Raw genomic sequence first — 9,433 nt, 5'->3', positions numbered from 1 at the left:
CCCCCCCCGGGCCGCTGCCGCCGCCGCCGCCGCCGGGGCTCCAGGAAGCGCCCGCCCCCGCTCGCCCATTGGGCAGCGCGCCGGCGCTCGCGCGTCCGATTGGTGGAGCGCCCCGTCAATCAGCCCCGCGCCTCGCCCCGTGAGGGCGGGGGCCGCGCGCGCCCCTCGGGACCTGGGGGGAGCTGAGTCAGAGCCGGGAACGGGGCTCGGCTCCGGACCTGGAGGGGGGGGAACAGCCCGGGACGGCCCCGCCGGCGCCGAGCGCGGTGCCAGGCGCCGAGCGCGCTCCGCCCGCTGCGGCCGCCCCGAGTCCCGGGGCCAGCACGGCACGGCCCGGCCCGGCCCGCTCCGCCCCGTGGGCACGGGGGGGGCGGGGAACCGGGCATGGGGTGGGGGAGTGAGAGCCGAGCAGTGTGCACCGGAGGGGGAGTTTGGAGTACTGGGAAACTGAGCGTGGCGGGGAGGCAGAGGGGTGGAGAGCCGGGCTTGGGGAACCGGGCACCGAGCAGCGAGGGCTGCGAGGGTTGGAATGCCGGGCACGGGGGGATGGAGAGCTGGACACGGAGAACGTGGCGCCGGGGGGATCCGGGCACCCGGCGGCGCGGGGGGCAGCCCAGCGTTCCCGGCGGCGCTGGAGGCAGCCCAGCGTTCCCGGCGGCGCTGGAGCGAGCGCGGCCCCCCCAAGCTCCCCCCCGGGGCGGCCCCTCCGCAGGTGCCTGGGCGCGGGCCCCGCGCAACCTGTTTGGCCGCTGCCGGCCCCGGGAGGCAGCGGCGGCCCCGGGGCTCACCTCGGCTCACCCCGGCCCCCCCGCGCCTGGCTCGGAGCGCGGCCGCTGCCCGGCGCTGGCGGAAAGTGTGAGGAGCCGCCGCCGGCCCCGGGGCTGCCAAGGCAAACACGGCCCCGCGCAGACGTTATGTCAGCGGGCGGGGGGGCGGCGGCGGCGGCGGGAGCAGGACCCCCACCCACCCTCCCGCCGGGTCCCGGTATCGGGCACCTGCCGCCGCGCCTCGCCCGGCCGCCCGCCCGCATCGGTCCCCCCAGCTCCGTCCGTCCGTGCACCTGCATCCCTGCAGCGGGCACCGCCCCGCCGGACTCGGGGCTTCCGCGGGGGCGGCGGGGGCGACCCGCAGAACCACCCCCCCGCCCCGCCGCTCCCCGCCCGCCCCCCCGGGCCGCCGCTCGCCGTGGCCGCTTCGCTCTGCCGGTGCCGGCGGCGACGCCCCCGGTGCCGCTCCCCCCGACGGCGCGGCCGCACTCACCTCTCGCGGCGGGGCCGGGGCCGGGACCGGGGCCGGGCGGGGGCCGCAGTCTCAGCCGGGCCGGCAGCGTGGCAGGAAGGACCGGGTGGTCATCGCGGCCCACGGCGGCCGCCTGCAGAGGGCACTGCTGGTCCCCGGAGCCGAGCCCCGTGGGCGGCACCGACACGCGTGGGGACATGAGGGGTCTCTTGGTGCCGGTGGCACCGTTTATTGGAGTTAAAAACAGCAGACGCGGCATGGGAAATCCGAGACCCCCGCAGCTGCGCTCGCCCGGGGCGTCCCTGCGCTCCCACGACGGCTGAAGGACCGCCCGGGCCCGGCAACCCCACCTTGGGCTACTCTGCACCGACCCCCACCCCAGGGGTGCTGACCTGCCCCCCCATTCGCTCCAGCTGTGCTCACCTGCCCCAGCACCTGCCCCACACTCATCCAGCTGTTCTAACCTGCCCCACACTCCAGCTGTGTTCACCTGCTCCACACCCATCCAGCTGTGCTCACCTGCCCCACACTCCAGCTGTGCTAACTTGCCCCACACCCATCCACCTGCCCCATATCCCAGCTGTACTAATGGCCCCACCCTACCCCAGCAGTGACAGTTCACTTTCTTTCCCCTCGCTTGCTGTGACACCCAGGCCCACAGCCTGCCTCCTGCCCCCCGCTCTGTCCCACCTCCCTTCTCTCCTGCTCCCCCCAGCCCATTCTGCCCTGGCTGCCACCTCCCGAGGCCTGGCCTGGCCTGGCCAGCGGGGACTCCTGCCTCACATCTTGGGGTTTTTTTGCAAAAATAGATAAATTAATATATATTTAACTATTAAAATAATAAAATTAAAAGAGAATACGTTAAATAGCGCACTGTGTCACTGAGAGCCCCATGGCTGGGGGCAGCAGGTGCTGGCAGGGTGGTGAGCCAGGCACGGGGGGCACTGCTCCTCAGGGCTAGGGCAGAGAGTCCCCAGAGTCAGGACGGTCCTGCTGCAGCACAGCCCTGGAAGACAAAGGCTGGAGGGTGGTGGAAGGGCCCCCTGGCTTGTGCACCTGCTCTGGGCAAGCTCCCTGGCATCCCCCCACAGGCCCCAGCCCCTCAGCGCAGCTGGTTCAGCAGGACCTCGAGCCAGCATGGGCACGAGGTGATGAACTGCCGGGAGTAGCAGGGTCCCCAGCCCTTGGCAAAGCTGATGCGGATGCTGTGGGGGTCGGAGGGCCCCTCCCCGGGGAGCCGCCAGCCCCCTTTGCCCCCCACCTGCTCATAGTCAAACACCTTTGCCGAGTAGCCAGGCAGCACCTTGAGAACAGTGAGCCCGCGGGCCCCGGGGGGGCTCAGGGTGGGCGAGCTGACGAAGATGGGGTGCTTGCTGCGATTGTAGGCCCAGATGCCGCCTGGCTCCCGGCTCAGCAGCAGCCCCCGGCCGATCTTGCCACGTGCCCGCCGGACAGCACGGCTGCGGTGGGCAGCCGGCAGCTGGGCCAGGCAGAACCCGCTGCCCCATGGCAGCTCACAGAAGACATTCACTGATGCCTCGTGCACGGCGTAGAGGCGGCCCACACGTGTCCGGTGCTCCCAGTAAGCCAGTTTGCACCAGCAGCCATCCTTGATGGTGCTCTGTGAGAGGCTGGTGTCTGGCAGGGGAGAGCAGAGCTGTCATCATGACCGAACCATGCAGTTGGATGGGCCGAGGGGAGTGGGCACAGGGGAGTCTGCGGACAGAAGGGTGTACTGGCACCCCGGGGATGCCTCAGCACAGGCTCTGGCACTGGGTGTGAGTCACTGGAGCTGTTCCTGGTCCCCAGGGACCCTGGTGACAGGTGGGGCGGGCAGGGGTAGAGTGTGTGTGTGGTGGAGGCTTGGCAGCCTTGGTGGCCAGCGGCCAGGCAGGAGCTGTGGCCATGTGCGTCAAGGCACATTGTGTGTGTCCCCATAGGCAGTGCTTCCTCCAGCAAGGAGCCTGGCGCTGCCAAAAATAACAGGAGCTGCAGTGGAGGGGCCGAGCCCGGGCTGCTCCCCCAGCAGGAACCCCTCCTCCCATGCCGGAGTCTTTTCCTCCTGCTAGGAGTGGCTGCTGGCTCTGTTCCCTGCTATTCAGGTTCTGTCCCCTCCAATCTCTGCTCCTGACCCAGGGGTTCAGCCTTGCCTAGTGCCCTCCTGTCCTCTGGGTGTGGCACACAGTGTGGTGGGACCCTCTTACCACGCCAGTCCCCACCTTTGTAGCTGAACTCTGGGAGCTGAGTGCCAGGGTGCTGGGGCTCGTCTGGCCAGGAGGGACCACAGGATGCCTTCGAGTAGGGGGGTGGTGGGGTCTCTGTGGGAGGGAGAGAAGGGAGTGAGGGGCTAGGCATGCATTCTACCCCTCCCGAAGAGGGCCCCAGGAAGCAGAGTTGAGAGCCTGGGTGGGCAAGGGGGCCTCTGGTGTTGCCACCAGCACTCACCAGGTACAGCCAGGCGGCTGAAGTGATGGGGGTTGCAGCAGAGTGCAGCCAAGTCCCCACAGACCCCCTGGCGCCCAGCACAGTAGCAGAGGTGCTTGAGCTCATGGGGCTGGTGAACGTCGGGCCAGCGGAAGAGGCGGCAGAGCAGGACTTGAGGGGGGAGCCCCTGCTTGGCCCCTCGCGCATCCCCCCGTGGTGCCCAAACACAGCTGGACTCCCAAGCGCCCCGGCTCTCCACTGCCAGCACCAGCAGCTCCAGCTCCTCATCCTTCAGCTTCTTGAAGAGGGCATGAGCTGCTGGTTTCAGGGTGCTGGGGCCGTCCTCGGGGCCCGCTGTTGCACAGCACTGCTGCCACAGCCGCCGCACCAGCCCCGCACGGCGCGAGCGGAACATGGGGCGGCAGTGGGGACCACCTGCAGGACAGGGACAGGCGTCACCTCCGTCACCTCCCGTGAGAGCGTTGTGGCTGCAGGGGGTCCTGGTGGGGACCTGCTGCATCCTCCTGCGTCCTCCCACGAGGCTGCTTTGCCCGGCTTTGCCGCTGCCCGTGCCCCACATTGCTGCCGTCTCCACCACGAGGGCACGGCACCACTTCGAGGGGTACTGGCATCCCGGAGATCATATCAGACATGACTCCAAAAACAACCCCCCGCTGCTGGGGAACCTGCCTGTGCTGACGGTCCACGTGCCCCTGCCCACAGCACCCGCCCACTCCCCTGTGGCCCCACCGTGGGGCTGGGTAAGGGGTCCCTGGGGAAAGGGGTCTCACTCACGGTGGGTGGCGCAGGAGGGTGCGAGGCTCCGGGGCGGCGCATGGGGCTGTGCTCTCAGGGCGGCCGGCACTGCTCTGCCAGCCGTGCGTCACTGCCTGCACTTTTTCCTGTGCCGGGATGCTCTCCCCTCCCCCGGACCTCCCTGTTTGGGGAATTCATTGATTCGCCCCCTCCCGGCCAGCCCCGAGGCTGAACCACGGCCAGGGCCACCACACCAGGACAGGGCAGGCACCAGATGTGTGGGCTCCAGTGGTCAGGGATGCCCAGCACTCTGCTACCAAGGCAGCTGGGCACAGCTGGGAGCCCAGACAGCAGCACAGACCACACCAGTTCACACCCACGGGGCAGGTTCTGGCTGGAGGAGCTGATCTGGGCAGGGGGAAGTCATGTGGCACAGCAGCAGGGCACCATCCTCACAGACCCTGTTCCCACTCATGTCCACACAGGGGTTGTAAGGACCACCTAAGCCCCTTGTGGCACCTTGGGTAGGGGTCCCTGCCTTCCCATAGCCCTCGGCCTGACCAGGGCCCCCACTGCGGGCGCTGGGTGAGGGTGAGAGCCTGCTCCACAACAAAAGAGCTAATGTAAACGGGACCCTTATCCCGTGCTGGGCCAGGCTTCCTGCTCCTGACTTCCCGCTGAGATAAGGGAGGCCACACTGGCGCCAGTGCTGCCGCTGAGGACGAGGACGGGGTGTGCAGAGCCTTCCCTGTGCAGGCACCAGCACAAGGAGCATTGGGCAGAATGGGCTCAGGGACCCACAGCCACCCCCACAGCCAGGCCCCAGTGCCACCAGCCGTGCGTGACATTTGATGCAGCTCCCAGGCAGGCTGGGCCCATTGGAGACACTTTGCTCCGGCTGCTTCCTGCAGACTCTTGGCAGCACAGGGCTGGGACATGAAATGGCTGGAGAGGGCGGGGAGGGGAAGCAGGAGATACTGGAGAGCCCCAGCTTCCCAATCCTCTCCCTTGGCCCCAGGGGACATGGAGACCCTCAGCCCTGGGCAGGGGTGAGGGGTGGGCTGGGGTGCCTTGGTGCTACTCAGGGCGAGGGTTGGAAGGTTTGAGGACGCATATGCACACGCACACACGCACGCACACTCTCTCCCAGAGCTCTCCCCAAACAGATGCAGCCAGTCAGGAGCTGCTCAGGTTTACTGGGGTCTGTGACCGTGGGGAGTGCAGTGTCCCAGCGCCGGGGGTTCGTCAGTTCCATCAGCACGTGGCGACAAGCACAGTCCTGGGGAGGGCAGAGAGGCACAGCAGGTGAGGACCCACTGATCAGCATCAAGGTTGCACCCCCCTCAGTCCCCAGAAGCACCACAGCCAGGCCCCCTGTCACTCCCCAAGCACCATGACCAGGACCTTTTCACCGCCAAGAGCACCATGGCTGGGCTCCATCATCCACCAGGCACCATGACTAGGCCACCATCACACCCCAAACACCACATCAAGTGGGCAGCTGCAGGCAGGTCACTCACCCACAGAGGCAGGGCGGGCAGGGACTGCTGGAGGTCCTGCAGTACTGAAGTGGGGAGGAGGGGGCATTCCCTAGTCCAGCAGCTCACGGATGCACCAGCTGCAGAGAAGGAGGTAGACGCACTCCCGCAGCAGCCGCAGCAGCCAGGAGCCCAGGCGCAGCCCCAGGGAGGTGGCGGCAGGCGCGGGCAGTGCCAGTGCCCGTGGCCGTGCCCGCGGAGGGCCCGGTGGATGGGCTGCCGTGGTCCAGAGGAGCTGCATGGCTGATGAGGGATCAGCTGGATCTGATGTGAGTGGGAGAGGCAGCAGTGCAGATACATAGGGCCCTGGCAAGCCCTGGAACCTGCTACATTCTCCATGCTTCCAAAACCTCCACAACAGTGGGTACAGTGAGGGGGGCACAGCCTGGGGACCCTTTTGTTCCTCCCACTCCTGCCACTGCCCCAATGGGGCCCCTGGGGCCCAATGAGGCCACGCGCCAGCGCAGACCACAGCAGGTTTATTCAGTGCTGACAGGCAGCAGGTTTATTCAGTGTCACCCCCGGCAGCTTTCCAGAGGAGCCTCCCAGAGCACGGCCTTCACAGCCGGGAGGTGCGCTCCTCTTCCTCGTTTTCCAGCTCGTAGGCAGGCCGGTAGCTCTCCTGGCCCCAGGCGTCGGTGCAGCGCAGTGCTGGGTTCTTCCGCGTGTTGGCCATGCTCCCCAGGGAGGTGTAGCTGTGGAGGGAGAAGGTGGCTGTAGGGCTGTGCCTGGGGGCATTGGCTGTGCCCACAAAGAAGGCAGCACTGCGCACTTACCCCTTGTCATAGAGGATGCAGTAGGGAACAAAGAGCTTGCGCAGGAACTCCCAAATGTCCCGGTAGGTCCAGTCCTGCAGGCAGAATTGAACACGGATTGAGGCAGAGGCCTCCAGGGAAGCAAGCTGGACCCTGCTAGAGAGCGCCCAGGAGAGCCAGATGGTGCTCAGAGAACCTCTTTCTGTCCCAGCACCTCCTCATACACAGGGAAACACCCTGGCAGGCAGGAATAAGCCCTGCCCGACAGCACCAGGCAGCCTGGCTGCAGCATGGGGCACCCACAGCCACGCCATGGGGCAGCAGATGCTCTGGGGAGAGCAAGAATCATGAAAGAAGCCCTCCAGGATAGGGTTGGATCAGTGCCAGCTCCCAACCCCATCACTTTACCTCTCCCAGGCCCCATGGAGACAGTCCCAGCCCCAAAGCAGGTGGAGACCACGTACCAGCAAGGGGTTCACCCGCATGTACTGGGGCCAGTCAGGGTCTGTCATGCACATGGGGGTCAGAGTGCATGAGTAGGGGTCTGTCCGCCGTGTTCCCATCAGGACGGCCTCCAGCTGCGGCTGCTGCTCCTTTAGGTGGGCCAGGGCGTCCCGGATGGAGCCCTCCACGGTGCAGAGCTGGACATCGTACCTGCGCAGGCAGGGTGGGCAACTGTCTGCAGGCAACGCTGCACACCCCCTGCCCGGCAGCCCACCCTGCTCTGCCTCCTACCTCTGGACAGTGGCCTGGATGAACTGCTCCATTTCAGGAAAGGGGGACACGATGCGGATGTAGAGCACCTGCAGCCTCTCCTGCCTCACCGGGAACCGCCTGCGGAGAGACCCGGCACAGCTGGGCCCTGGCCCACAGCAACCAAAGGTAGGGCAGTGTCCAGTCCCTATCAGACAGGCCCCAAGAATCCACTCATTCCCCCAGAGTGGGGCAAATGAGAGCCCCAGAGCCCTGGCTGGGGTGTGTGGGACCCCCCAGCCCTGCCCCAGGCTGGAGCCCCGTGGGCAAGTACCTCTGGACAGCAGCATGGACAAGGTGCAGCAGGGCCGTGCAGTCCTTGCCCCCGTTGAAACCCACGCAGAGCTGGGCCAGGCTGTACTGGTCCAAAGCCTCCTCAATGGTTTGCAGGGCTGCTGCCACCTTCTGCCCAAGAGCCGAGCCTGCTGGGATGGGACGGTTGGTGCCTGCTCAGGTCACGCTGCCTGCCTGCTCAGGTCACGCTGCCTCGGCACGGCCCCAGAGCCTGTGGCACGTCACCATCTGGATGTCTTGTCTCCTGACATACAGTGGAGCCACTGCTGGCACCACAGCAGAGAGCTTGTGCAACCCTGAGGTCTGTGCCACAATGGGACAGGGATCATGAGGGCACTGGGGAACTGCAGCACCGCTGCTGTTACTGCACACTGCGCTCTCAGACTCTGCCACTGCTGGCCCTAACTGGGCTTACAGGTTCCACTCCCACCTGTATGGGACAATGCAGATCCAGTAAAGCCTTAGCACCCCCCAATGAGCCCCCCAGCACACCACAACAGGCAAGCTCCACTCCCAAGCCAGCATTCCCACTGCCCCAGCCCTCCTGGGCTGCACAGAAGTGCGGAGGCAAAGGTACCTGACTCTGCCAGGCTATAAACCTCCGCAGCCGCCCGAGGAACGCAGTCTGTCACCAGTGGCACAGCAACACCCGGCGGCAGCTGCCTCATCAAGAAGCCATACGCCTCCTCCAGGTCCTGCTCCGACTCAGAGTCCAGCGTCAGCTTCACGCGGTAGTAGTTGCTGGCCCAGTCCGGGTAGGAGCCCAGGCTGACGCGGCCCTGGAAAGCAGCATGGGCCCGGTCCAGCACGGGTACGATGAGGAGCTCGTCGGCCGCCACGTAGACGGCGCGGGAGTGGAATCGGGTCCGCTCACTGCGGAACAGGTGAGTGAGGCCGTCCAGGGCGCGTTCCATCAGTGCCGGGATGCCCGGGAAGATGTACACGTTGCGCACGCTGACCAGCGGGTAGTCGAAGGCACTGCCGTGGCCGTCCGTGCCATAGTTGAGGCGTGCGGACTCGGGGACCCGGGCCAGCTTCATCTCAGGGCACTGCGCCTCTGTCCTGCCGAAGAACTTGTGCACCAGGGCCACCAGCTCGGGGTGGGGGACGACATTCTCCCCGAAGGCCTTGGCCACGGCCTCGAAGGTCACGTCGTCGTGCGTGGGGCCGATGCCACCCGAGGTGAGCACGAAGGTGAAGCGGGCGGCGAAGGCGGCCACCTCGCTAGCGATGGCCTCCACCTCGTCGGGCACCACCGAGATCCGGGCCACCTTCACGCCCAGGGCGCGCAGCCGCCGGCACATGAAGAAGGAGTTGGTGTCCTGAGTGTGGCCCTGAGGGGGGACGGAGACACCCGTGACGGCCCCCCAGCCCCGTGCACAGATCCCGGCCCGCCCCCTCCACCCCCCGGGCCTGCCCCAAGCCGCACCTTGAGGATCTCGTCGCCGATGACGATGATGCCGGCGGTGCTGGCGGAGCCCCGGGCTGGCCCCTCGACCGCCATGGAGCGGGAAGCGGCGGCGCGCAGGGCCCCGGCCGCCCGCAGCGCCCCGCCCCGCAGCGCCCTCCACATGGACCCTCCCGGACACTCACCTGGGCCGCGGCACCTCCCCGCGCGCTCATCGGCCCGTCCGCCCGTCCGTCACGCGGCCTTGCCGGCGCCCATTGGCCGGG

The 9,433-nt window shown here is 67.3% G+C and overlaps 2 protein-coding genes across 8 annotated transcripts; both read right to left on the bottom strand.

Moving 5' to 3' along the window:
• Nucleotides 1-1,443: 1,443 nt before the first annotated feature.
• On the bottom strand, nt 1,444-6,427 carry LOC113975323 (mothers against decapentaplegic homolog 6-like). Of its 3 annotated transcripts, XM_027699218.1 has the most exons (6): nt 5,940-6,427; nt 4,459-5,698; nt 3,685-4,098; nt 3,444-3,557; nt 1,759-2,877; nt 1,444-1,703 (listed from the first exon to the last, which is right to left on the bottom strand). In XM_027699218.1, exons 3-5 carry the CDS (start codon nt 4,076-4,078, stop codon nt 2,342-2,344), a joined length of 1,044 nt encoding a protein of 347 aa, XP_027555019.1. In that variant the 5' UTR covers nt 4,079-4,098; nt 4,459-5,698; nt 5,940-6,427; the 3' UTR covers nt 1,444-1,703; nt 1,759-2,341. The 3 variants fall into 3 exon arrangements, with proteins under 3 accessions (XP_027555019.1, XP_027555017.1, XP_027555018.1); XM_027699216.1 differs by having other exon boundaries at nt 3,685-5,698; nt 5,940-6,314; XM_027699217.1 differs by having other exon boundaries at nt 3,459-3,557; nt 3,685-5,698; nt 5,940-6,314.
• FLAD1 (flavin adenine dinucleotide synthetase 1) lies at nt 6,421-9,410 on the bottom strand. 5 transcript variants are annotated; one of them, XM_027699209.1, is made up of 7 exons: nt 9,189-9,299; nt 8,337-9,093; nt 7,740-7,890; nt 7,448-7,546; nt 7,177-7,366; nt 6,734-6,807; nt 6,421-6,652 (listed from the first exon to the last, which is right to left on the bottom strand). In XM_027699209.1, exons 1-7 carry the CDS (start codon nt 9,261-9,263, stop codon nt 6,517-6,519), a joined length of 1,482 nt encoding a protein of 493 aa, XP_027555010.1. In that variant the 5' UTR covers nt 9,264-9,299; the 3' UTR covers nt 6,421-6,516. The 5 variants fall into 5 exon arrangements, with proteins under 5 accessions (XP_027555010.1, XP_027555015.1, XP_027555012.1 ...); XM_027699214.1 differs by having other exon boundaries at nt 7,229-7,366; nt 7,740-7,887; XM_027699211.1 differs by lacking the exon at nt 9,189-9,299 and adding an exon at nt 9,353-9,410 and having other exon boundaries at nt 6,517-6,652.
• Nucleotides 9,411-9,433: the final 23 nt, after the last annotated feature.

This window comes from Neopelma chrysocephalum, unplaced genomic scaffold (genome assembly GCF_003984885.1).
Source record: "Neopelma chrysocephalum unplaced genomic scaffold, ASM398488v2 Primary Assembly neopelma1_137, whole genome shotgun sequence".
In the NCBI taxonomy this organism is placed as follows: domain Eukaryota; kingdom Metazoa; phylum Chordata; class Aves; order Passeriformes; family Pipridae; genus Neopelma; species Neopelma chrysocephalum.
The sequence above is the reverse complement of the archived record's forward strand: the minus strand, read 5'-3'. Positions and strand labels throughout refer to the sequence as shown.